Source organism: Macrotis lagotis, chromosome X (genome assembly GCF_037893015.1).
Source record: "Macrotis lagotis isolate mMagLag1 chromosome X, bilby.v1.9.chrom.fasta, whole genome shotgun sequence".
In the NCBI taxonomy this organism is placed as follows: domain Eukaryota; kingdom Metazoa; phylum Chordata; class Mammalia; order Peramelemorphia; family Peramelidae; genus Macrotis; species Macrotis lagotis.
Window position 1 is genome coordinate 2,223,708 of NC_133666.1, and position 27,854 is coordinate 2,251,561.

A 27,854-nucleotide genomic window follows, 5' to 3' on the forward strand; every position below is an offset into this window, starting at 1 on the left:
CAACTATTTTTCTAAGTTCTGTTTTCCCCAGGGATGTTTCAAGTGAGCGGTAGAGTTGACCCTCCTTGGAAGGGCACTTCACAGGAGGGCCAGACAGCACAAACCAAAGGGAAGTGTGTTTGACCAACTGCCCGGGCACTATATCATTCTGCAAAGGCAGAGCCCTTGTCTGGGAGGTTACGATACAGATGATGTTGCTGGAGGTGGGGGGTGGTCCAAGCCACGTGATGCCCTCTCTATGTTTAATCCCAGGTGTTCCTCCCCCTCTCCTCCAATGCCTTCCTACCTGATGGGCCTTGTCTGTCGGAGCGATGAACACAATGAAAGGGGACAGTTCTGCCGTCCGAATAATCTTCAGGGTCTGGTGAGGGAAAGAGGGAAGAAATAAAATGAGAACAGTCACTTTGAGCCAAGACTCTTGAGCCTCCCAGAAGTGCCTGGGAGGGAGGTACTACAAACTACAAGTGGAATCTTCCTTAGCTGGATGCTGAGAGGTTCCAGATCTGAACCCATGTCTCCATAGACTCCAAGTCTTGGGCTCTTAACACTTGGAGGCTGCACCTCATACAAAAGAAGACGTTACAAATCAGCACTTTGCTACCTATTAGGGCCCTGGGCATGGGGTTTGACTTTTACCTTCTTCAGGTCTGTTTTCAGAGCTACTTGCTTGCTATTATCTCTTGGAATCCAGGGAAAGTGATCTTTGTGATCTCAGCCAAGGCTCTTCCCCTTTGTGGGCAGTCTCTTCCAAAATGAGCATTGGAAAGAAGTGGATATGTTGAGCCTGGAGAAGCCTCAGTGGGACCTGGGAGCCACAAGGGCTGCTCTGAAGAAGAGGGGTCCAAAATGGAAGCTGGGGGGGGGGGAGTGAGAGCCAAGCAATCTGAGTTTGGTGTCTGAGAAAGCTTCCTCATTTTTGGAGCCCCCCCATGTGACCCTCAGCAAAAAGAAGCAGGACGACAATGTTGGTGTCAGATGGGCAGTGTGAACCTGAGATCCCCTTGGGCAAGGCTGAGATTTGGGGAGTTCAGACCAAGGCAAGGAGGCTGAGGAAGCAGGACCAGGGACATAGGGAAGTACCCTGGTTGGCTTTTCTGTTAGTGGGGTCTCATCCTCTATCATGAATTCTTCCGGGGAAGATTTTTTTTTTTAGATTTTTGCAAGGCAATGGGGTTAAGTGGCTTGCCCAAGGCCACACAGCTAGGTAATTATGAAGTATCTGAGGCCAGATTTGAACCCAGGTACTCCTGACTCCAGGGCTGGTGCTTTATCCACTGCACCATCTAGTTGCCCTAGGGGAAGATTTGCAAGCATGTGTGTGACCTCCAAGAAGGTCAGAAAGGTAAGAAAGTGCCTCCCCACTCCACTCCCCTACTATAGGGGGTCATCTATTTTATTTTATTTTTTATTTTTTTAGGATTTTGCAAGGCAATGGGGTTAAGTGACTTGCCCAAAGCCACACATCTAGGTAATTGTAAGTGTCTGAGGCTGGATTTGAACTCAGGTCCTCCTGACTCTAGGACCAGTGCTCTATCCACTGCGCCACCTAGCTGCCCCCCAGGGTCATCTAATTTAAAAGTGACAGGGAACATCCCCATCTTTGTTCAATGAAACTGATCCGTTCCTCCATGGCCCTCTCTCTGCCTTGGTAAACAAGGTTTCCACAGGGTCTTGGGGCTTCTTGAAACCACCCTCACCCCTATTTCTGGCAGCCTCTGGGCCTCTTCTCAGAAGACTATAAGGAGGGGCAGCTACGTGGCACAGTAGATAGAACACCGGCCCTAGAGTCAGGAGGACCTGATTTCAAATCCAGCCTCAGACACTTACAATTACCTAGCTGTATGGCCTTGAGCAAGTCACTTAACCCCACTGCCTTGCAAAAAAAAAGAAAAATATGAGGAAAGTGAATTAATAAAAAACCAATTTGGGGGCAGCTAGGTGGCTCAGTGGATAAAGCATCGGCCCTGGAGTCAGGAGTACCTGGGTTCAAATCCGGTCTCAGACACTTAATAATTACGTAGCTGTGTGGCCTTGGGCAAGCCACTTAACCCCATTTGCCTTACAAAAACCTAAAAAATAAAAAAAAAAATTTGCTTTTAAATCCAATGCTATCCCTGGGCCTGATCCAAGGCTGCAGGTCATAGCCTAAATGGAGCCACAACCCTTCTCCATGGATTCCTGGGAGCTGGCCCAGTCCATTTCAAGGATATTCCACTGACCACGGGCTACCCAAATCTTCTTTCTTTCTGCTCAGTGATGGATGCTGGAAACTAGAGGGAGCACAAATGAGCTGCTTTTGGGACTGTTTATACTTACTGCCCTAATCTAAGTTGTGCCCCAGGATCCCAACAACACCTCCATCTCAAAAGGCTCTTTTTCAAAGGGCACCCTTGCCCTTCCCCCACCAACCTGAAGCCAGGTCTTTTCCTATTTTAAGTATGTCCACTTTACCACTTCCTACTGTCTAGGGATAGCTAATCCACTGGGATGCTTTCAATTTCAACTAGCTGAGGGCTCTGGCCCAGCCCCCTGCCCAGCCATGAGGTGCAGGACCTCTGTTCATTCACCTGAGGCTCTATGTCCAGGATGGCAACCTTGTCCTGCTGATGGATCTGGTGCAATGTCTCAAATTTGGTGCCAAACATGTTGCCCTGGTAGCTGCCAAATTCTAAGAACTCATTGGCTGAGATATTCTTGGTCATCTCCTCAGTAGAGATGAAGTGATAATCCTTCCCATTTTCTTCACTCTTCTTTGGAGGTCGGGTGGTATCTATAGAAAAGAGCCAAGAACCAGACAGGTCAATGATCAATGTTGGAAGGGTTATGGGAAATCTGGGACACTAATGCATTGTTGGTGGAGCTATGAACTCATTCAACCTTTCTGGAGAGCAGTCTGGAACTATGCCCAAAGGACAACAAAAATGTGCATCCCCTTTGATCTAACAATATCACAACCCTGAAGAGATGATGAAAAAGGATAAAAACATCACTTGCACAAAAATATTCATAGCAGCCCTGTTTGTGGTGGCAAAGAATTGGAAATCAAGTAAATGTCCTTCAATTGGGGAATGGCTTAACAAAGTGTTGTATATGTATGTGATGGAACACTATTGTTCTATTAGAAACCACGAAGGATGGGAATTCAGGGAGACCTGGAAGGATCTGCATGAACTGATGCTGAGCAAGATGAGCAGAACCAGAAGAACACTGTACACCCTAACAGCAACATGGGGGCGATGATCAGCCTTGATGGACTTGCTCATTCCGTCAGGGAAACAATCAGGGACAATTTTGGGCTGTCTGCAAGGGAGAATACCATCTGTATCCAGAGAAAGAATTGTGGAGTTTGAACAAAGACCAAAGACTGTTACCTTTAATTTAGGAAAAAAACTGATATTGTCTGATACTGCTGTCTCTTATACTTTATGTTTCTTCCTTAAGGATCTGATTTCTCTCTCATCACATTCAATTTGGATCCATGTATACCAAGACTGGCAAACTGCCTTCTTTGGGGGGTGGGGGGAGGGAAGTAAGATTCGGGGAAAAATTGTAAAACTCAAAATAAATAAACTAAAAAACAAAACAAAAAAAAAGCCAAGAAGGCTTAAGTCCCAGCTTCTTCCAACCAGACTATTGCCATTGCCTCCTGCCTCCTGCACATCTGCCAAAGTGATCTTCCCAAAGTAGAGGGCTGCCCAGGTCACTTTAAACTAACGTAGAAACACCTCCGACATTGCAAACCATTCCCAATTGGGCTCCAATCTATTTCCCCACTTATTTCAAGTTCTTGCCCCCCTCCCCACTCTGTTGCTGCTTCCCACCTATGCTATTGCATCTCTCATCACCATGTCTTTACAATGGCAGCCACACCCTCCCTCTTCACTTCTGCCTGATCTCCTTAGAATGCCTTCAAGATGTCTTCCAGGAGGCCCAGCAGGAGACTTTTTCTGATAGGACCTCCTCTTCCTCATGCAAAGGGATTTTCTGTTTAGTTCCACTTACTTCTGTGGACAGTACTGTGTCTCTCCCTGCCCCGCTTCTCTACATTGAGTAGAATCCTTAAAAGCTGGGATTGGTTTACAATCTATGGTATCTATCCCTTGTGGATTTTGAGGGAAATGGGGGCAGAATTGGGAACTCTGAGTGTGACAACTCCTCCTGCTGATACAGATAGACAACCTGCCTTGACCTTTTAGTCCTAAGAGAAATGCCAAGGCAATGAGAGCTTTCCCAGAGTCACCTGGGTGGTACCTGTCGGAAGCAGGCCTTGAACCTGGATTTTCCCAACTCTGAGGTTGGCTCATGATCTACTAAGGCAGTCACCCTGTCCTTGCCTTTAACAGAGGGGGTGCTTAATAAATGATTATTGCCAAACAGAATGTCAGAGACAATCAGTTCCTTGAAGGAAGGGACACATTTTATGGACTTTTTCTCACCTCAGTTTCTTCAGAGCATTGTACCTAGTTAGAAGTACTTATAGGGGAGGTCAACTTGGTTGTGGGAGATAGGAAGGCCATGACCATGGCCATGAATCTGCTGGGCTCCTCTGCCCCTTTGTTCTCCCTGACTGGGGAAGGTGCCATCCTAATCATAACAGCAGCCCAGTGACACTGGAAAAATGAGTCGAAGGCATTACATCCATCATCTGCCAGTCACTCTCTATAGTGGGGACCTTGGGCAGGAATCTGCAGATAAAAGTCAAAGCCAACCCCACCACCTGGGCAAAGTGGGATCACTGGCCCAACTCAATTTCTCACCGAGCTAGTAAGGTGGTAACTGAGCATGAGTGACTGTGGCATCAAAGGTCAAGCTCAGGTAATGTGTATTCAAAAGTTCTCTCCAAGGACTCAAGCACAGGAAGACCAGGGGCTCAGGTCAAAGAGTAAGGACTGAGCCAAAGTCAATTTAGCTTCTGAGCATAATGAGAAACTGGCCCTCCACCAATGGAGGCACCAGCCACTAGGGCAGTCTTGCCCCAAAGACCTGCTCTGGTAGTCTGGTGCTGCAGGTTGCACAGAGTTTGCATAGGCCTCAAATGCAATTCCCCCTCTCTCCCACTGACTTTCAGTCTAGAATTTGGCTCTGAATCTCCCTTCTCCCAAGGGTCACTCACATGGAGCTGGATACACAAACTTCTCTGGGTTCTGGTTGACCAGAGCGTTCTTAATGTGGCTGCGCCCAACTCCATTGGCTCCTGTTTGGGGAGAAGAGAATTTAGCAACAAGCACTCTGGGAAAGGGGAAAGGCAGGGCCTCTTTCCTCAAGCCCTTCTCCTTGTGTCAAGGCCATTTCTATAGATTCCACTTTCCATATAGTAAATTAACTTTAAATACTCTGGAGAATCTTCAAGAAAAGTAACCAGCTCCCTATTCAACATGGGTTGACCATCCTCTCTCTTTCCCTCTCTCCTCTGTATCCATCTCTGTAGCTCTCTCTTTGTCTCTGTCTCTGTCTCATGAGAGACAGTGTCAAATGCCCAGCTGCATTTCTCTCTGGAAGACTTCAAAAGCCATGACTTTGACCCATCCAGTCTATCTCTTGTGCCTGGTCCCCTCTTCTTCCTCATCTCCCCAAACTTTTTTTTTGCTTCTCTATCTCCCAATCCAGACACCTCTCTTTTTGACCTTGTAAACATGTCAGACCAACATGAGAAGTTGGATATAAGCCCCTGGAGGCCAGGGACTGTTGCATTTTGGCCTCAGTTGCTCATTCTCCTAACAGGATTTACTCCCTTGGGGTTCCTGCCTCCAACCAAATGCCTGCCACGTTTCTGGAATCCAGTCACAGGCTACCACCTGCTCCCCAACTCCACATATACCCTTTAAAATGGCACCAAGTTGCCTTTCAGCCCTCTTTCTAGGGTGAATGCCACTGGAGGGAGTTCTCCAAGAAGGGCCTGGCCTCTTCACCCACCTATTAGCACCAGGGTCTTCCGCTTGAATGCAGGGAGCTGCACAACTTCCTCATAGGAAACCACATCCAACTGATCAAAAACTGGAGGCAAAGAAAGAGAAGCTGAGTCAGTTTGAAGGCTCTCATATGAGCCTCGGGGATCCAAGCCTCAGAGCAAATCTCATCTTCCTTCCCAGTCCCTTTCTTTTGTCAACTTCTGGTCTTTCCAAGGTCAACTAAGTCAACTGCCACCTTTTACAGATGAGGAAACTGAAGAACAGGTACAGGAAATGACTTGCTTAAGGTCACAAAGGGAATAAGCAATAGAAGCTGGATTTGAACCCGAATCCTGTCTCCAGAGCCAGGGATGCAGAAACTATTCTGGAAGAAGGAACTGAGTGTCCTAAGAATATTTGACATTCTGAAATCCAAGTTCAGGTATCCTAATAACAAGGCCATACATAGGAATCAGGACTGGAAGGGCCCACAGAAGCCACCCAGGGCACTTTACAGAAGGGAAGGCATTTGCTCCAGTGATCATATATTAAGTAACTAGACTATGGAATTCATTGGCAGAAAAAGTCACTGCTGGAGGGGCTGTGGGGAAACGGGCATACTAACACAACACAGATTGACCCAGGCCTTCTGGAAAGTAATTTGGAATTGGGAACAAAGAAAGGGATAAAAAGATATCTGTAGCCCTTTGACCCAGAGAGCCCTCTGTGAGGCACATACCCCAAGAAGAGCAAAGGGTTTTTAGAAAAAGCCCCAACCATACCAAAATAGTCAAAGCAACACTTTGTGGAATAGCAAAAAAACTGGTGACCACATAGGCTCCTACTGACTGAGGGTCAAATTGTGTTGGGGAGAGGAATGGGTTGGAAATAACCCTGTCCTGAATCAGACACCTGGGAAGTGGATACTGAGTAATCCTAATGACCAAGCTTAATCCTAGAGAACAGCTGGGAAAACTTCCATCCCAGACCCTTTGAGCACAAGGGGGGACCTAGTCCCATGACCCATGCCAGACACTGTCACACCCATCTGATACTAGCTGCTTTTGCTGAAATGCTTTTCTCTTCTTTGACTCTCTGTAACAAAGAAAGGTTGGTTGACTAGGGAGAAGAGGGCAGGATCAACTCAGAAATTAGAGCAAACAAAATCAGAATTAGGAAGGAACTTTCTGCAATTAGTTCTCTAAATATCAGGAAGCACAAATGTTTAGCTGTCTTGGCTAGTTTAAAGAGGAGCCTCAAAGTTCTCCTGTAGAAAAACATCACTCTTCCGGGCTCCCTTCTCCCTCAATCTCAGTAGGAAGCATTCTTATACCTTTTAATAAAGACTGACCAGGGCAGCTAGGTGGCATAGTAGATAGGGCACCAGCCCTGGTGTCAGGAGGACCCTGGTTCAAATGTGGCCTCAGACACTTAAGAATTGCCAGGCTGTGTGACCTTGGGCAAGTCACTTAAAAACCCCAATACCTTAAATAGATAAAACAAAAAATAAACAAAAAATAATGGCTCACCTTGGGCAAATTCCTTGGCTTCACTTTCCTCACTTGTGGCTAGTAGCTAACCAAAACCAGAGGTGACAAAGGTGTAGGCAGGAATAGTTCCCTTGCCACAAAGTCCCAGAATTGGCCTAAGGAGGTCAATCCTCCAACCCTCTCATGGAAAAAAAAAGTGCATTGGTGCTTTTTGTTTTATATAAACCTCCTTTCCAAAGATGTGGATTTAAAAATAGAAAAGTCAAGAAATCAGAGTATGTGATGCTCTGTACCCCCAACCCCCCACCCCTCTGAGGAAAATCTCTTTGGCCTTTTTCAGAGGCCAGACATAGCTATCACCCAGCATTCTATTTCCTTTCTGGTTCTTTCCATTTCCATCATCATATATATATATATATATATATATATATATATATATATAGTTTGACTTGACTTGGTTCACTTCACTCCTTATATATTCCTCTGGTTTCTGATGGCACATTCCCTTAAGCTCATTTGCTACAGTTGGGTTTGCCATTGTCCAACTGATGGACATCTTCTTTTTGTTTGTAGTCTTCTGCTTCCTCCCCAAGTCTTGCTACAACTGTTTTGGGTGTATATGGGAATGGGGACTTTGGGATGTGAGGCCACTAATTCAAGTACATGGATACTTTCCTTAAGTTACTTAAAAAAAAATTTGGGGGGGGCAGCTAGGTGGCGCAGTGGATAAAGCACCAGCCCTGGAGTCAGAAGTACCTGGGTTCAAATCCTGTCTCAGACACTTCATAATTACCTAGCTGTGTGGCCTTGGGCAAGCCACTTAACCCCGTTTGCCTTGCAAAAAAAAAAAAACCTCAAAAAAAATTTTTTTTTTTAATTTAAGGCAATAGGGTTAAGAGTGACTTGTCAAAAGTGACACAGCTAGGCAATTATTAAGTATCTGAGGCCACATTTGAACTCAGGTCCTCCTGACTCCAGGGCTGGTGCTCTATCCACTGTGCTACCTAGCTACCCTCTTAGTTGCATTTTTGAAGAATTCTAATTCCAAACTTCTTTTCAGAAAGGTTGGAATAATTTGCAAATCCACCAATAAATTATTTCCATTTTTTGGTTGTCTTGAGCATTTTGTTTGGCATTAAATGAAACCTCAGAATTGCTTGAATTAATATTCCTCACTTATATCATGAGTGATTTAGCTCATTCTTTCATAAAGGGTTATTGATAGTGTGCCATTTGTCTTTTGAGCACTGATCCATTAGGAAATAGACCTTGGGCTTATATCTTTCTGTCTGAGGTCCAATTTCCTCCCAATTACATTTTTCTTATTTTATTTTAGTCATCCTCATTTGGTTCATGCAAAAGCTTTCCCATTTTATGTAATCACAATTTATGAGGTAGTACCGCAGATACTGGCTTGGAATCAGGAAGACCCAGGTTCAAGTTCTGCTTTAGCCCCTTATCAGCTGTGTGTCCCTGGGCAAGTTAACCTTAATTTCCTGTCCTGTAAAATGAGAGCATTGGAAACAGAAGCGTATCAGGTCCCTTGCTCTTCTAAAATGATCCTTTTGTGATTTCTTCTTTTCTGTGTAGTACAATATTCTCTTCTTAAGTAGGGAATCTTGGGAAATAAAATAACCCAAGTTTTCTTTTCCCTTTGGCAAAATGATGATAGTTGCATCTTTCCCCAAAATATTTTCATGATTTAATCATTTAACATAGGTTCCTAGGCCCACCTTTCAGCTTGGGGATCTCATCAGTTCCCATAAACGATGCAGTATCCATCTCTATGGCGACGATTCTCACATCTACCAACCCAGCCCCAGTCTCTCTGCTGATCCCCCCCCCCTTCTTTTTTTGCAAGGCAAATGGGGTTAAGTGGTTTGCCCAAGGCCACACAGCTAGGTAATTATTAAGTGTCTGAGGCTGCATTTGAACCCAGGTACTCCTGACCCCAGGGCCGGTGCTTTTATCCACTGCACCACCTAGCCGCCCCTTCTGCTGATCTCAAACCCCACATTTAACTGCCTTTCAGACATCCAAATAGATTTCCTCCTGTACAGATTTCAAACTGAAAATACATGTTCAATCTTATCTTTCTTGCCCTTAGCGATGATTAGAGATGGGACTTTCTTTCCATCCAGACATTATGATGTGTGTACATTTTATTCCTACATTGTGTCTTTTGGAAATAAGTTTCGAGTCCATCTGTTTACATAGGCATTTACCTTTAGTCCAAAGGCACCAGCTTGGTATTTTTTTTTTTGCATTTTTGCAAGGCAATGAGGTTAAGTGACTTGCCCAAGGTCACACAGCTAAGTACATGTTAAGTGTCTGAGAGTAGATTTGAACTTAGATCCTCTTGACTCTAGCCATTGTTCCACCTAGCTGCTCCTTCCTCTTGGGTATTTACAAATAATTATAATTTATATTATTATTTATGTATTAACATCAATAATATTACTTATTTTTAATTCTATATTCATATTATGATTTTATAATTCAATACATGTTGTGTATTGCAACAATTGTGTTGCACTACACAACAGATGTACTGAAAGTGTATCACTGACAATCTTTTAACTGGGGCTTATTTCGGGGGGGGGGTAAAACTTAAGATTACAAGGAGCCTGAAAAAATACAGCTGGGGCTTATTTTCTGGGCAAATTTGGCATATCTCCTCAGAAAAGCAATTAATGAGTACACTGATTATGATTACACTATATAGATCTATAAATATCTAAATCTTCCAGAACCTGGGGGAGGGAGCCACCCATTCTTTCAGGCTCTGTCTCCTCTACCCAACAATCTCAGAAATTTCTTTCTAAAGTATTTCCAATTTTGGAATTTGTTCTCATGAATACACAGCATCCCCGTTTTATAGAGGGAACAGGCCTAGGAGGGTGAAGACCAGTGACACAGCTCATCATGTTCTACTCTACCCCTCACCCCTTGCTCTCATGTTCCAGGACTCTTATTTCTTATTATTTATTTTTCCAATTATATATACAGATAATTTGCAACATTCATTTTTGTAAAGTTTTCTTCGTTCCCCCACCCTGATATAAGTAATCTGATATAAGGAATGCATGTCTAGTCATGTCACCACATATTTCCAAATTGGTCACACTGGGAAAGAAGAATCAGAACAGAAAAGGATGAAAATACAAGAAGGAAAAAGCAAAAAACTGATATAAAAAGGTGAAAATATTCTTTGGTCTGCATTTCTATTTCGTGGTTGGGCTTTTTTTTTCTGGATGTGGATGGCATTTACCATCGCAGGTCTTTTCAAATTGTCTTTGATCTCTGTATGGCTGAGAAGAGCTAAGCCTATCGGAGTTGACCATTGTTCAATGTGCCTGTGTTACTGTGTACAATGTTCTCTTAGTTCTTCTCACTTCCCTTAGCATCAGTTCATGTAAATCTTCTGAGGGTTTTCTGAGATCTGCCTGCTCCTCATTTCTTACAGAACAATAATATTCCATTCTGGGAGTTTTCTAGACATGTTACCATGCTCTCAAACACACTAGCCTCTGTTCCTCAACCTCCACCCCATATAGAGATCCCTTTGATCTTACCTTTCCCATAACAATTTCACCACCTGCTATCCTTCCATCTCTCCCTCTGTCTCATCCCTCCTAAGCCTGTTCTTTATCCTTCCCATGGCCACCAACCATGTTTTTTGAGTCTATTCTGGCCACCTTTCAGTTTGGATAAATCATACACTGTTCACTTCCCATGAATCCTTGTGATCCCATGTCCTTCTCCTGTTTAGATCTTGTCAAACTCCAACTTGTGGTGACCTATATCTGCCTTCTTTGCTCCCATTCATGGAATGAGTACCAGTGGAGGAAGTCCACTAACAATTCATATGACTGACTTCAACTGGGCCCAGACAGCCAGCTAGAAATGCCCTTTCTTTTATCCTTTGAGCCTTATCCTGATTAACTCTTCATCATGATCCTTGCTCCATGATCTCAGATACCTCTTCTCTCCTAAAGCCAACCAAATCCTCCCCTGTCCATTCCTGGAGGAGGTGGGATTTAAGCCCAGAAAGTCAGGAGATAAGGATGAGGAGGGAAAGCATTCCTGACATGGGTGATGGCTGGCCAGAGAAAATACCACCATCAACCCCTTCCTTTACCATTCTCTCCCAGCAGAGGACTAATGCTTTATTTCACTAAGAAAACTCAAGTTTGTGTTGTGAGCTCCCACTTCCCTTATATTCTCCCATCCCTCATCTCTCATTCTTTGCTCCTTCATTCCTTCCTGTCCACAATGTCCAGTGTCAGCATCTGAGCCTTTGCCCTTGGTCCCTTGGCACTCCCAGTTCATTTCCTCTAGGACCTTGCCCCATCATCTTTTCCCTCTGCCCTGAAATCATTCACTGGGCACACAACCAAATGATCCTTTAAAACAAACAAATCAAAGCATTTCATTTGATCCTACCATTCCTTCAAACCATCCAACAAAGGGTTGTGGGAAATCTGGGACACTATTACATTGCCGGTGGAGCTGTGAACTCATCCAGCCTTTCTGGAGAACAGTCTGGAATTATGCCCAAAGGGCAACAAAAATGTGCATCCCCTTTGATCCAGCAATACCACTACTGGGTCTATACCCTGAAGAGATGATAAAATGGGTAAAAACATCACTTGTACAAAAATATTCATAGCGGCCCTGTTTATGGTGGCAAAGAATTGGAAATTGAGTTAACGTCCTTCAACTGGGGAATGGCTTAGCAAACTGTGGTATAGGTATGTCATGGAACACTATTGTTCTATTAGAAACCAGGAAGGATGGGAATTCAGGGAAGCCTGGCAGGATTTGCATGAACTGATGCTGAGCAAGATGAGCAAAACCAGAAAAACACTGTACACCCTAACAGCAACATGGGGGTGATGATCAACCTTGATGAACTTGCTCGTTCCATCAGTACAACAGTCAGGGACAATTTGGGGCTGTCTGCAATGGAGAATACCAGCTGTATCCAGAGAAAGAACTGTGGAGTTGGAATAAAGACCAAGGACTATTACCTTTTATTTAGAGGGAAAAAAAACATATCTTATTGCCTGATCCTGCTCTTATACTTTATGTTTCTTCCTTAAGGATATGATTTCTCTCTCATCACATTCAATTTGGATCAATGTACAACATGGAAACAAAGTAAAGATTGGCAAATTGCCTTCTGTGGGGGGGGGTGCGGTGGGAGGAGGGACGTAAGATTGGGAAAAATTGGCAAACTCAAAATAAATAAAATCTTTAATAAAAAACTGATATCTTATTGTTTGATGTTTCTATCTCTTATACTTTATGTTTCAGGAATTCCTTAAGAATATGATTTCTCTCTCATCACATTCAATTTGTATCCATGTATACCATGGAAACAATGTAAAGACTAACAGACTGCCTTCTGTGGGGGGGGGGGGGGTGGGGGGGGAGGAAGCAAGATCAGGGGAAAATTGTAAAACTCAAAATAAATAAAATCTTAAAACAAACAAAAAACAAACACACAAAAAACCATCCAACAACAGTGTTTCTCGTGTTCACAGCCAAACTCTGGGAAGAACACATCTCCACATCTCCTGCTCATTTTTTCACCCCTCTGCAACCTGATAAAATCAATGGTCTTTGAAAATGTCTCCACCTTATTGACCTCTGGGCAACTTCTAACACTGTTAAGCATCTATTTTAAGCACCCCTTTTTCCCTTCTCCCCATACCCCGGGCCAAACTCCCCTGGTTCTCCTCCTCCCTCGCTGATGGTTCTTTCTCAGTCTTCCTAGATGCATCCACTTTTCCTAACCCCCACTGCAAGCATGGGTATTGGTTTGCTAGAACCTTGGCCTTGGCCATCTCTTCTCTCTGTCCTCTCCACCAGTGAGCTCCTTGGTTCCTCTGAACTCCATGGTCTTCTGCATAGGACTCAAATTGCTATATCCAGATGGAATTGCTCTCTTCAATTCTAGACCCACATTGCCTAAGGCCTACTGTACATTTGTAACTTAGATGCTTCATTGCTAATTCAAACTAGACATGGTCAAATTAGAAGATGTGACCTTTTCTTCCAAGCTGCCCCATTTCTGTTGACCGGACCACCATAATTTATCTCCCTGATTTTCAACCTAAAATTCATTCATCTTGGCTTCTTCCCCTTTCCCTTAATGCCCACCCCACCCTCTAGCCATTCGGTTGTCAAATGTCATCCTTTCAAGGTCTCCACATCTACCCTTACCTGAACTATTACAAGAGCCTACTAATTGACTTTCCCTGCTTCCAGGTTCTGCCTTACCATTTCATCCAACCACCACAACATTGGCAGCTCACATTTAAAGTTTACCAAGTGTTGTACAAGTATGATCTCACTGGATTCTCATGACAACCCCTGTAGGGAGGGGCTACTATGACTCCCATTTTACAGTTGAACAAACTGACATTGACTTGCTAGGAAGGTCATATCTGAGCTCCGTCAGGTTTCCCTAACTCCAAGCCCAATGCATGGTGGCACCCCCTAGCAGACCAAGAAATACTCTTAAAACAGAAGTGTCTGATCTTTGAGCTTTTAGGGACCCCTATCACCTCACTCAATAGAATTCCCTCGGGGGCCACATACAGAATTCAATACCGATGATGGAGTGTAGTCGTGGAGACAATGCAACCCAATGAGCATGACAGCTAAAGCTGCAGGTTGGCCACAGCTGCTCTTAAAACATCTTTGACCATGGGATCCCTCCTGCTTTTATGCTAAAATCCAAATTCTTTAGCCTGGCATTTAGACAGAGATCTACAATCTGCCAAACACCTACTTTCCCCCAATATTTCATATTACTCCCAAATTGCCTAGGAGTCCATCAGGAAGTGAGAAAGATTGTCAAACTCCTTTGCCCAGCCTGCCCTCTCTGCCTAGAATGCCCATACCTCTTTCTTCTAGGCCCTTTCAGGCCCTGCCTCCCCAGGGGTCCCTGCTCTCTCCTTCAGCCAAAGGCTTTCTGCTTACCATCATGGCCCCCCAGGAGAAAGTAAACTCCTTGAGATTTGGGACCTATGAATCCCCAGTCCCTAACTCAGTGGGTGGCACGTTGGGCACCCAATGCTCCTGAGGTCACATGAGCACTGCCACCTAGGAAGAGATCCAGGATTCAGACCTAGATTCTCTGACTTTAAATCTTCCCCAGAGGGGCGGCTAGGTGGCACAGTGGATAGAACACCAGGCCTGGAGTCAGGAGGACCTGAGTTCAAATCCAACCTCAGACACTTAATAATTACCTCACTATGTGGCCTTGGGCAAGTCACTTCACCCCACTGCCTTAAATAAATAACATTTTTAAAAAAATCTTCCCTAGAGCAGGAGCTCCACTATCTTGGGGGATTGTTTTTGATACTGCAATCCCTGAATTCCAATATAATTGGTTTTCTTTGTTAACCTAGATGATTTCTTTGATTCTTCTGAGAAGGGGGTCCTTCAGCCAGTCCCCAGCCTGCATACTTGCCCAATAACAGATAGGAAGAGTTCCAATCATGCTTCAGGAACAATTACTGACCCATGACCCTGGGCCCCTTACCTTGGGGAGCCCCACTGTCCCAATCCATAAAGACAAAGAGGCTGCTAGACCCTTCCTTTCCCCCCCCCCCCCCACTTACCTCCTGAGTGGCTGCAGGTTATGATGGGAAGACATCAGGAAGCCCTTGGCCACCCAATGAGAGCCAGAGAAATGTGAGCCATTCTCTGATAGTGGCAGATGGAGAGCCTAGTCCCCAAGTGGGAAGGAAACAGGGTCATGACCCCCCTAAGACATCCCACTTCTAGGATGATGATACGGCCAACCTGTTGGCACTCCCAGGACCTCTGGCTCCTCACAATAAGCCAGGAGGTAAGAGCTTTTTTGTCCTCTTACTGCTTCTGCTGTGACTTAGCAGCTGGGGGGGGGGGGCTCCTGAAAGGGAGCCTGGGACACTGAAGTGGCAGGGCAGGCAAGAAACAGCCTCCAAGTCTCTGGCTCTGGACCCCAGTGATGCTCAGTCAACAGCCAGCTGGTGGCAGCAGAGTCCCAAGACAGGTATGCCATCCCCTAGACTCCCGGGGCCTGAGAAGAGGGAAGGGTGGAGAGGAGGCCAGGGTCCCCTGACTTACTTGAGCTGTGCTTCGCCAGGTACTTGTCTTTGTACTTTTTCTTCTTTCCCCCAAAGGGGCTGCAGCTCGGGGACTCAGTCCGAGTAGCTGACTGGGCCACACTAGCCACTCTCCTAAGGGAATCAAGCCCCAAAATACTCAGTGCTTTAATCCCCTGCCCTCATCCCACTCTTGCTCAGGCCCTTGGGCTCCAGGGGTTGGGGGGGGGGCAAGAGAATGGAACTCCCAAAGAGAGTGGCTCAGGACAAGCTACAGTTTGAACTGTCCCAGAATCACTCAACAGACCATCTCCATGTTCCAAGGTGCAGGCTATCCCTGCCCCTGCCCCCCAATCACCCCTTCTTTCTTCCCTCATAGTCAGGCCACATGGGAGATGAGTGGGTCTCTTGGGAGAAGGACAATCAGTGTTCAGAAGGAAGGTAGAGAGGAACCCAAACCTACTCCCAGGTTAGGCAAGAATGGTACCATGGCGAGTGGCTGGATCACTCAAATTCTCTTGGGAGACACTGAGGGAGTTTGGGCCCCTTTTCAGTGATGGATCTCAAGGAGTTGGTGAATATAATGGCCCATTTCTAGAGTTTTAGACTTGAGTGAGCTATCTGGCTCCATCAGGAACAGAAACCAAGCAGCTTTGGGGAGGTTGGGAGCAGAGAAAGGGACCATTAGAACCAGAGGCAGCATTTAGAACATGGAGCAATCTAATAAATGACAAAGCAGGTAAGGCCCATTTTAAGACCAGTAAAGGCTACCATACTACAGGATGGGTTAGTCCCTGCCCCCTTTTACAGATGAAAAGGTGGAGAGAGCAGAGTGATGGAGCCACAGCTAGCCAGCTGTGGTCTTGCCTCTTCCCAGAGTCGGATGCCTTCCACGGTTCCCTAACTTGAAGTCACATCTCCAAGGAAACTTCACCACTGGGAGCCCCCAAGGAAGGGAAACTTGTGGTTTCTGAAAGCAGCCAAAAGTATTCTGGAAGAGGTTTCCCTTGACATCAAAGGCCAAACTGACTATTTGAAATTTCCCTCTTTTGTTCCTGGGGCTAAGCTGAACACATCCGATCTTCCCTACACACGAAGTCCTTCCAATATTGAATATGGCCCTCATGACTCACCCCAAGTCTTCTACTTGACAGAGTGAACATGTCCAGCTTCTCCCCATCCTCAGAGGACATGATCTCAAGGTCCTTCCTCCTCCTGACTTTCCTCCTGTAGACCTTCCTCCAGTTGAGGTTTGACATGAGCAGTCATACTTCCTTATTCTGAATCCTGTCTCACAATGAGACTGATGCCCACTCCCAAAATGCTCACTGCCATTTGTCTTCCCCCATCTCACCTTGCCAAATGGATTTTTGGAAGCCAGTTTCTCTGGATTGGTTTTTGTCTTCTTCAATTCAGTTCAGATGCCCTACCATGCTGTCTGTTATCCTGTGTGGTAGCTAGGCCTTCCAGCTTGGACTTTGGTACCCACTGGCCATATGGGCCATCATACCTTTAACCAAAGAGCACAGAGCCAAGCTCTGATCCCACCAAGGCATGCCACTGAGACGTCCTGCTGAGATGACACTGCCCCTTTAAAGACTGCTCTTTAACTTCACCTGTTCTGCAAGTTCAGAATCTGCCTCATGGTCTTCCTGTCTAGGCCGCATGGTTCCACCTTCTCAACCATCTGAATATTTCCTCCAATACTTTGTCCAGATAAAAGACATCTCCTCCATTCCTCTCCACCCTTAGTTTGGATGACTTGCCCTGAGGTCAGTAACATCTCCCCTAGTCTCCAATGGGTCTCTGGGGGTGCCTGCTTCCAGCACTGACCCTGTCTCAGCATTTGCTCCTCAGGTTTTCCCTTCCTCACAAAAGAAGGCTCTCCCGGGTCTTTCATCGATAACAGAACCATGAAATGGCAAGGGACCTAAAAGGTCTTGGGAATTCAAACTCCTGCCCATTTCTGGCAATGCTCTGTCAGAGAGGCCTAGGATTTCCATCTGACGTCTTCCAGTGATAGGGAACTTGCTTGTGTGACTTTGGGCAAGTAACCACCTCTGTGGACCTCAGTTTCTTCATTTGTGATGTGAGCTCTTCAAGCTCCAGCTCTATGATTCAAAACGAAGATAGCCTTAGGTTTTTCTTAGCTTATCAAATCCAAGTTTCACTTTACAGATGAGGAAACTGAGGCCCAGGGGCCAAGTGCCTTGTCTGTCCACGGTCATACATGCAATCCTAGGACTGGAGTCAAAAAGATTCTCAGAGACTGTCAAAAGCCATCAGGACCATCTCTGACATTTTTCCAAAAAGGAAACTGAGGCTCAGAGTACTTCATAAATGCTTGTTGGCTTGACAAGGCTTGGGGATAGCAGCATCAGAATTTGAACCCAGGTCTCCCCAGACTTAATCACCAGGGTTTTAATCACAAACTGCTCCAGCAAAATGTGAGCCCAAGAGTGATTGCATTCTCCCCAGATATGCAGCCCAGAGAGCTCGGAGGTAGAAGGTCAGCCCCTTCATTTTACAGGAGGGGATAATGAGGTCCAGGAAGGGAAAAGGCACAAAGTTGTGGTGAGGATCCTTTAGGCGATGAATATTCTAGGCTATGGGCAGGAAGGGGGGAAGTGTTGGAACCTAAGTTGTGGCCCTTCAAGCCCCGGGCTCTTTGATGGAGACATTTCCATGAGCTCTTACAGATCAGTGACCCATTCTCCAGTGTCCTCTTGGACATGGAACCTTTTTAGCCCAGGAGTTGGAATGCCCCCATCTGAGTTGGCTGAATCTGGAGTCAAAGGACTTGGGTTCAATTAACCTGGGTGAGCTCGGGCAAGTCACTAGCAATCTGGGCCCCAGTTCCCTCCCCGTAAAGTGATGGAATTGGGTCGGCTGGTCAGTTTTCCCATCCACCATCCTTTCGGATATCTCTAGCCCTGATCACTGCCCCCCACCCTGTAAGGATTTCCCTATGTGTCTGATCTCTTAGAGAAGTCCCTGGCAGCCTGCAGGCACTGGGTCAGTGCTTCCTGAGGGCCCTCGTGACCTACCACTCTTGCAACTCTGGAGAGGGGATTAAGCCTGCAGCTTCCCTGGCAGAGCCTTCTACCCTGCCCTGCCACCAGTTGCTGTCATCCTTGTTGATGATCTGAATGATGTCTCCTGTGGTGAACTTCAGGCCTGCTTCCTTGCAGGGGATCAGGGGATCCTTCTGGGGGTCATAATCAAACTGGGCCCGCATAAACATCTGCACAACAAGTAGAGGGGGGAGAGGTCACCTGAAGAAAGCTACCCCAGACTGCCCCGCCCTCCAGCCCAGCAGGCACCTCTCCATCAGCCACCCCTGGCCCACCCCACTGCTTCCCAGGTGCTTTGAGGACACTGTCCTACACTCCTACAGAAACACAGTGCTAGAGTAAGGATGGTGATGGCAGCCCTCCCTAGTCAAAGCTTGGACTCTGCTTCAAATCACTCCCAAGGTAAGTTAAGCTAGTCATCTTATAAAAGAGAAAAACAGGAAATCCCCTGAGGTTTACCCCAAGAAGTGGGGAGCTGACCCTTCTCCCTCTTGCCTTGTGCCTCCAGTACAGTGAGAGGCACTTGGAGGACAGAGAGCACTGCTCTTGGAACCAGAAAGACCTGAGTTCAAATTCTCCTATAGAGTTACTATCTGGGTGACAAGTCACTGAACCACCATCTGTCCCATTTTTCTCACTTGTTCCATAGAATTATACCATTACCCCCCTTTCCAGAGCCATTCTAGGCTCAGACAAGATAATCTATGCCAATGTTGATGAGCTCCTTCAAGACTAACTATTGGGATGACAATGCTGGGGGTTGCATCCTCTCAGGTCAAGGCACCTCCCCAACCTTCCGGGCTCTCGACTTCCAGGACTAGGCAATCTAGGGTCTGTCAACAAGTGTGGGGGGGAACTGTTTCACTCCCCCACTGAAGTCAGCTGCTAGGAGCCAATGGCCACTGGGCCCTGCCCACAGCCTCTTAAATTAAATAGACTCATTGGACCGGGAAATGCCTGGCCAAAGCCAAAGAAGAACACCTTACTCGGGGAGGAGGATCCCAACCTGGTGACCACCACCCCCACCCCTGCCCCAGCTGTGATCTGCCAGGCAAGAACTGTGCTTTTGTAGTCCTCTTCCCAACTACTCCCAGGCCAACTGCCCCTCTCTCTGCCCTTGTCATCCCTCTCAGTCTCCTAATCTGAGGAATCTGATCTCAGAAAAGGCACGCTACCACTGGGCTGTACCCCTCTCAGCCTTTAGAAGGACAAAGTCGATGAGAGGAACAAACTTGGAGTCACAGGGCCCAAGTTCAAATCTTGGCCTGGGTAACTAGGCAAATCACTTGACTTCTCTGAGTTTCAATCTTGGTAAAATGAGGTTGAACCAGAGGTTCAGCCTGGAGGTGGCTATAAGAGTTCTGATCCTGGACTATCGGCCCCCGTTCCCCCATCCCAAACAGATATAGAACCAGTTTGGCTCTGCCTCAGTTGTGCTGTGCTTAGCCAACATGGCAGCTTTCTGTGAGTCATAGGTTGGGGATCCTGAAGCTTCAGACTTTCATTAGCTGGGTGACCTTAGCCAAGTCACCAAATCATCATCTGCCTCGTTTCCTCAACTACAAGACAGAAATGCTACCGAACAGCATTTCCCTCCCAGAGTTGCTGTGAGGGTCAAATGAGAAAAGATTTGGAAAGCACACAGAATAGAAGAGTCACTATGGCCTCCCACAATGGCAAAGTAGTCTGGCTGGATAGAAAGGGTCCTAGACTTGGAGGTGGGAAGACCTGAACTCTAATGCCTACTAGCTAGAGGACCTTTGAGAGTGTTCTCTTCTGGAACATAAGGATCATAACCAAACTTCCAGGGAGACATCAGAGGCAATGTATGGAACAACAGTTGCAAATCTGAGAGCTGAATATAGTCTTCACAGGAGAGAACATGGATGTGGATAAAGCCCATGGAAAATACCCATCAACACATCCAACTCCAAAATGAGGGACTGCCTATCAGCTGGGAAATGGATGGAGTGCTATTGTTCTGGAATAAGTTGTGAGCAGCCAGACTTTAGAAAAGCTGAGAAAGATTTGCATGAACTGATGCAAAGTGAAGGGAGCAGAACTAGGAGACACTGGACACATTTTTTCTGTTTTTTGGTTTTTGCAAGGGGTTGAGTGACTTGCACGAGGTCCCACAGCTAGGTCATTATGAAGTGTCTGAGGCTGCATTTGAACTCAGGTCCTCCTGACTCCAGGGCCACCGCACCACCTAGCTGCCCCAAGACATTGCATGCATTAACAACAGCACTGTGAAGGATGCAGTTTCTCTCAGAAATACGGTCATCAAACCCAATTCTAAAAGTCTTGTGATGGAAAATGTTCTCCACATCTGGAAAAAAATACCATGGAGTCTCCACACAGATCATCTTTTTTGTTCTGATTCTTCTTTCCCATGACTCCAGGCGTTTGCCCTGACTGCCCCCCCCCCCAGGACTGCTCTCTTTCCTCACCCTAGTTCTCCAGGAAATTCTCCTTGATCCCCCTTAATGCTACTAGTGCCTTCCTTCTGTTAATTATTTACCATTTATCCCATCTATACTACAGCATGTTGGCAGATTTCACGCTGCCCTCTCATTCCACTTGAACAGGGTCTAGCACACAGTGGGTATTTCATATAGGCTCCTTGACTGCCTACAATGACCTAAAGGGCCAAATCTGTTCTTGGAATTGGTCTCCTAAAACAGGGAGAGGTCACACCTCCAGGTTCAAAAATCCAGGCAATGGATTGGATGCATCAGAGGATCAGGTGGAAGGGAAGGATCTGGAAAGGCAAGAAGAATCCTAAGTCTGGAAAAGGGGAAGGAGACAGAGAGCACAGCTGCTCGCTGGCCAGAGAGAGAGAAAGTGACATCAAGCAAAGGTTCCCCAGTCCTGAGGGGTCTGGGAGGGGGGAATAGAACTCAGAAGAGGCCAACCTAATTCAGAAAACCATGGTGGGGGGATGGACCACCAGAAGGCAAGCCATCATATAGAAGAGAATATGGGCAGCCAAAAGCAGGGGTGACCTAGAGAGATGAATGGGTATATGGCCCCTTGGAACCGGGAAGTTGGGGCAAGGAGTCCCAGGCCAGGCTCACTGGGTTCTGTTCTTCCTAACTCCTTCCTAGAGCTACCTTCAGTTCTCCAGTCTGCAGGATGAACAAGCAGGATGGGACGGGAAGGAAAGAAGAATTTCTAGAGTGCCTACTAAGTGCTAAGCACTGTATAAATATCTCTGATCTTCACAATAACCCTGTAACATAGGTGCTGTTATGATTCTCATTTTAGAGATGAGGAGACTCAGGCAGGAAGAGAGGAAATGACTCACCCAAGGCTACACAGGTACTTAAATGTCTTAAGCTCATTTGGCACCCAGGTCTTCCCAACCCTGGACCTAGCACTGTGTGCACTATGGTTCCTCCAGCCAGTTAACCCAGCTACTCAAGGGGCCCACAGGGTTCCAGTCCAGCTATTCCCTCCAATAGAGGTAGGCTGGGTGCCCAAAGGCAACTGAAAGGCATCTCTGGACAGAGGAGGGGATGGAAGTTTTAAGCCAGTGTGGCCAGGCCAAAAGAGTGAGCTGCCTGCTACTGGGAATATGAGGAGTGTGGGGACCTCCCCAAGACATGGAGGTCAGGAGGTTTTGTTCCTTGAAGTCTTCCAGGAAGCCAGCACCCTTCTATTCGGAGGAAAGAAAGGTTAAACAAGGGGGCAGCTAGGTAGTGCAATGGATAGAGCACCAGCCCTGGAGTCAGGAGGACCTGAGTTCAAATCCAGACTCAGACACTTAATAATTATTTAGCTGTGTGACCTTGGGCAAGCCACTTAACCCCAATGCCTTAAATTTAAAAAAAAGTGGTGAAGAAGCATATTCTTTTCCCCTCCAAAGAATGGGTGTAAGTGGCTACAGAACTAGATCTGGGTATAGTTAGGAAAAACACACAAACCCACACACCCACACCCCCTCCTCTCTCATATGTATACTGACACACTGACACACATATGTATACTTGGGCAAATGAGGATGGTCCCAATTGAACCAAGCTGAGAAGGGGACATGGGCCTGTGGGTGATTCTAGGTCACCTCTTGCCCAGTGCCCCAGAAAGGGACGGCCTTGGACAAGGCAAGAACAGAGTGGCTCCTTGTGTTTGGCACAGAAGCACCCCAAAGGTAGAGAGGAGCTTTTGAAGGGCTCCAGAGACCAGAGGATGGCAGGAGGGGGCACATTGTCTAGATCTTGGGGAGGCCTGGCACCAGGAGCCCAGGTGGCCAGTGACCAAGTCTTGGCAGGGCTCCTTTGCCCAGGATGCCAATATGAGAGCGGGCTGAGATCCAGTCTCCCCAACATGCTTTGATCACGGCAAGCTTGCATGTTGCTACTTGGGACTGGACTTCCCCTCCTTGGCTATCTTTCCTGCCATCAGCTCAGGCTGTGCCCTCCACCCCACAGGGTGCTGAGAAATCCTTCTGACCAATGGAGGGGTGTAGGGGGAAGGGCCACCTTCTTTCTAGACTCCCTTCAAAATCTTACAATACTCCTCCCCCTAAATAAAATAAAGATAAAAATAATTATTTCTCTGTGTAGATGTTTTCTCCAGGAAAATGGAAACTTCCCAAGGACAGAAGCCTTGGGGTTGTTTCCCTTTTCTAGGGTGTAGGACAATCCCCAACTCTTTTTTTTGCAAGGCAATGGGGTTCAGTGACTTGCCCAAGGTCACACAGCTAGGTCATTAGGAAATGTCTGAGGTTGGATTTGAACTCAGGTCCTCCTGATTCCAGGGCCAGTGTTCTAGCCACTGTAGCGCCACCTAGCTTCCCCGACAACCCCAACTCTTAATAAGTATTCCTTAATCAAAGAACTGCTGCAGACATCAGAGAATCCCAAATTGAGAGCTGGTGGGGGTCTGTAAAGGCTAGCTTGGCTAACTCCTTAATTTTACAGATCAGGAAACGGAGGCAAAGGTTTTCTACATACTTCAGCTTCCTTGACTCCATGTCTCCCCACTGTCTATCAGCCACATTACCATGCTGTGAGAACCCCTGGGGCCCTGACCAACCAACTCAAGTCCCTACTCTAGGGACTGTGAGAACTGATAGAGGAGCTGCCTGGGGATCTGGATAATCTGGGAGCAAAGTCGTGGCAATTTGGTTCAATCTGACTCCCCATTCGAAATAAAGGCACCTTTCTTTGCTGCAGTTCAGATGGCACTATCAACACTGGGGTCACAGAGGGCATTGTATGCAGATCATGACACTGAGGCCCACAATGAAGACAATCCCACTGCATGTGCCAGTGGATGGCAAATCATTGTCCAAAAGTTCCCCAAGGGCAGGGATGGGTCCTGTCTAAACTTCTTCTAGTAATCTAGGGTAGCTAAATGAGGGAGTGATCCAAGGGGACCGAGAGTAGGACTTACTGTGAGCAGATCCTGAATGGTCACCCCCTCTCTCCCCTCCTCTAGGCCCCTGTGACCCCAATGTCAGCACTGTCACTTCCCCAGCTCCTTTCCTTGCCAGCCTACCACAATGCTGTTGGTCCTATAAACTATCAGCTGGGTAAAGTTGAGTGAGACTCCATTTCTTTATCTGGAAAATGGAGATGACAGAAGCACCTTCAGGCAGGTCAATGCCACAGTGGCTAGAACTCGGGGCCTGGACTCGTGGAGACCTGAGTTCAAATCCTGCCTTATATACTTATGAGCTGTGTGACCCTGGCCAAGTCATTTTGCCCTGTTTGCCTCCACTTGATCACCGTAAAATGAGCCAGAGAAAGAAATGGTAAACCACTTCAGGATGGCCACATGGGTTGGATGGGACTTAGGTACATAGGTAGGTCCATAGCTTCAAGCTCTGGCTCTGGATTAAAATGGAGGGCAGACCTGAGTTCAAATCCAACCTCATACACTTAATGATTACCTAGCTGTGTGACCTTGGGCAAGCCACTTAATCCTACTGCCTCGCAAAAACCTAAATATAAACAAACAAACAAACAAACAAATAAACAAACAAATAAATAAATAAATAAGTAGATGAACAAATAAATAAATAAAATGCTTGGCAGAGATCTGAAACGTGGTCTCTTAGTGCTCAGCCTTGGAGGCTGCTGGAACAAAGTCTCCAGATGTGATGTGCTGTGGCAAGTTCAAAGCTGAAGTCAGAGGGAAAAGTCTCCCTGGCCTGACACATGACCAGGGACAATGATCCTTCCCAGGAACCACCACCACTGCTCACTAGACTGCCTGTAGTCTTCCCCCAGCACCTCCGGAGCCATCTTGTTTAATAGAGTCCCAAGCTTGAGGGGCCACAGAGATGCCTACCTGGAGAGCAGGGAGCCGGCTCTGCTGGTTGGGGATCACTTTTAATGAGATCATTCCTTTGGTTTCTTTCTATTGGACAAAGGGAAACACACAATGAAGGTGGGAATGATTCACCCAGATTGATCTCTTCTGAGTTTCTCAGATGTAATGCAAGAAACAAGAAGCCAGGTCCCCCCACGCTGCTGCCCACAGCCCTGTGAAGGCTGGCCTCACCTTCTGCTGGGGATGAGGCAGCAATGGACCAAAGCATCACCTTTGAAGCATCACCTTTCGATCCATGAGCCAGTGAACTCAAAAGATCCCATCCAAATGTTACTCAATGCAATCAGCCCCAAATGGGGCTCCTCCCCTTCCCCTTCCCATTTTAGACACACCAAGAAAGAGTGAGCAGCATACACCTTCAGGAGGCCCCTGCTTAATGGGCCTCCAAAGACAGGGTGGGCTTAGGATCCTGGGCTAGAAATAGGATCCCAGCCACCGCATACCTACCATCACCTTCTGCAGCTGATCCACAGAGTGGTTGGTTACACTCATGCCATTGATTTCTAAGATCTCATCTCCCACGTGAAGGGTGCCTGCCATAGAAAGAAAACAAAGTGAGCCAGGATATCTTTGGAAAGACAACTCAACATCCCACCCACTCCAGAGAGAATACCAGAGGTGGGGGGGGGGTAGGAGGGCGGTGGAGAGAAGGGCACCATGGCAAGACTTCCACTTCTTCCATTCCCTACCCATAGCCAACAGACAACACAGTTGAGGTGTCTTCTTCCACATGGAGGCAAAGTCCTCCTGCTCTCTGTAATTGTAATAATTTAAGCCAGGACCCCATTTCTGGGGGGCATGAGTTGATGGGCAAAACATCAAGGGGGGGAAAGAGAAATAGGAAAAAATAAGCCAGGTACCCCTCAATGCCAGGGGCACTCTGGCATCCTGCCAAATCCAAGAGCAAAAACACATGATGCTCCACAACAAGAAAAGAAAAACATGTTTGCTGACATGGCCTGTCATGGGAACTGGGAGATCTTTTACGAAGAGGCCAAAGATGTAAAATTAGTGCAGGGGAGGAAGGTGGGGAAAGTCAAAGACATACTTGGGGAAATCAAGGAGGGGTGGGCCCTGGAGTCTCAAGTTTCTGTTGGAAACACCAGGCATATTGGGCAAGTGCCCCCCTCTCCCCTCCCGGGCCATGTTCCAGAGCAGATGCTCAGGACACAGGGACATGGGCCAGGGCCTATATACTCCTCAGATCAGAGGAGGTTTTAAGCATCAACTGGTCTCTGTAGTCTTTGAATCCCAGAGTTTCTCCTTGAGGGACTTCTTCATTCACACTCAATTAATGTCCCTCCCTTCACCCCAGCAACAGCTGAAGGGCCACATTTGAACCCAGGTCAGCCAGGTCACAACCCTGCATCGGGTTTTTTTCTGGCTGGTAGGCTTAAGTCAGAGATGACTTGTAGATTGCTTGTGTTACAGAATAATGAAATTAAACTGGAAGGTCGCTCAGGCCAGGGGCTGGGCCTTCTGGGCCTTTGCCTTGCCAGTCTCCTCAGGGCTTAACTTACTTAGCTCAGCATCTGGTGCTCTAGAGTCCTGTCAGCTGACCAGGTCCTACCCACTGGACAAGGTGAACTGATGAACTGGTAGACCAGGTGGCTGAAGATCACTTGGGGTCACTTCTCATTCTTTGGTCTGAGGCAGGATCTCCCAGCAGGCAATGGACATTGTCCCTCCCCCAAACCAAAGAATACCTCTCCCCAGTCAGCACCCAAAGCTACCTTGTCTGTGAATCATGCCTCCATGGAGAATTCTGGCCACCATGCAAGACTGTTTCTCATTCAGCTTCAGAGTAATTCCCTAGAAGAAAGGGAAAACAGGCTGGGTTGCTGGGCCAGGCTTGTCCCCAACAATGACCATAAATCCCTTCTCCCAAAACAGCATCTTCTCTATCACCAAGCTGCCTCGAAGAATAAAGTACTACCGAATCCATTTCAAAGAAAGGAAGACTGAGGCTCAGAGGGGGTGAAGTGCCTTTGGCTGAACCAGGTCTCTAAGCCTGGGTCTCCAAATTCCTTGGCCAGTATTCTTTCCACTATATCACAACAGCTTCTCCAGAGGGAAACAATTCGGTAACTGAGCAAACAACCTTCTGCACTTTCCTATTTCTAGCCCAGGAGCCATTCCCCAGTAAGAAGGCGCCATGAACACATGGTGGAGGTGAGGAAAGGTCCCAAGTTCCAGCTTAGGGTTCCTGCCTACCATCTGAATTGGGTCTCTGCTGGGGGTGGGGGTGGGGGGAAATGGAACAGAGAGTGGGGAGGGGGAAGCAGAAGGGAGTGTTGCCAACCAGCTCACCATGGGCTCCTCTGTAACTTTCTCAAATTGAATGAAGCGGACTTTCCGTGGCTCCCGGTTGCCGCCTTGGCCGAGTCCAGGACTAGCTGGTGCAGCAGACCCATTGGTGTATATGTCCTCGGTCACAGCATTAGAGGGAAAAGATGCCACCTGGGAAGTACAAAGCACTCCTTGGAGCTAGGGCAATCAAGAGAGAAAGGTACTTGGCAGCAAGTCTCCAAGCTCAGGACGGCATCCTCAAGGTAGACCTGACTAACTCCAGAGCCAGGAAAAGAAGTTCTGTTCAACCGAATGAGGTCCTTAGAAGCTCTTCTCCCCATGAGCCAGCAAGGGGCCATGGGAGAAATCAAGTCAACGGATGCCAGACCAGACCCAGAATGTGTGGCCAGGCCAATGTTGGCTTTACTGTTGTCTTCCAAGGGTTTCCTGCTAGAAAAGCCACCTTAAGGTGGAGACAATGGCAAAGGGAAGTACTTGGTATCTGGGATACCCGGGCGAAAAAAATCATGTTATCCCTGGGGGGAGGGGGGGGCTCCCAGCCCAGGCCCAGCCCACACAAGTGCAAGATCATAAGGAAAACCAGAAAGCACAGGATTTCTAAGGTGCAGGACCTAGAGCCACCAAACCTGGCGGCTGGGAGGAGCCTAG

The 27,854-nt window shown here is 47.0% G+C and overlaps 1 protein-coding gene across 1 annotated transcript in view; it reads right to left on the reverse strand.

Annotated features, from left to right (window-relative positions):
- Positions 1 to 27,854, reverse strand: part of MPP1 (MAGUK p55 scaffold protein 1) — a 54,326-nt gene that overhangs the window by 3,915 nt on the left and 22,557 nt on the right. Inside the window, exons 2-11 of the mRNA XM_074206020.1 lie at positions 27,207 to 27,356; positions 26,630 to 26,708; positions 25,344 to 25,429; positions 24,855 to 24,923; positions 18,531 to 18,727; positions 15,506 to 15,618; positions 5,914 to 5,994; positions 5,114 to 5,194; positions 2,568 to 2,770; positions 287 to 361 (exon numbers count right to left, since the gene is read on the reverse strand). Of these exons, the coding sequence (XP_074062121.1) occupies positions 287 to 361; positions 2,568 to 2,770; positions 5,114 to 5,194; positions 5,914 to 5,994; positions 15,506 to 15,618; positions 18,531 to 18,727; positions 24,855 to 24,923; positions 25,344 to 25,429; positions 26,630 to 26,708; positions 27,207 to 27,356 (1,134 nt within the window). The remainder of the gene's footprint in view (positions 1 to 286; positions 362 to 2,567; positions 2,771 to 5,113; positions 5,195 to 5,913; positions 5,995 to 15,505; positions 15,619 to 18,530; positions 18,728 to 24,854; positions 24,924 to 25,343; positions 25,430 to 26,629; positions 26,709 to 27,206; positions 27,357 to 27,854) is intronic.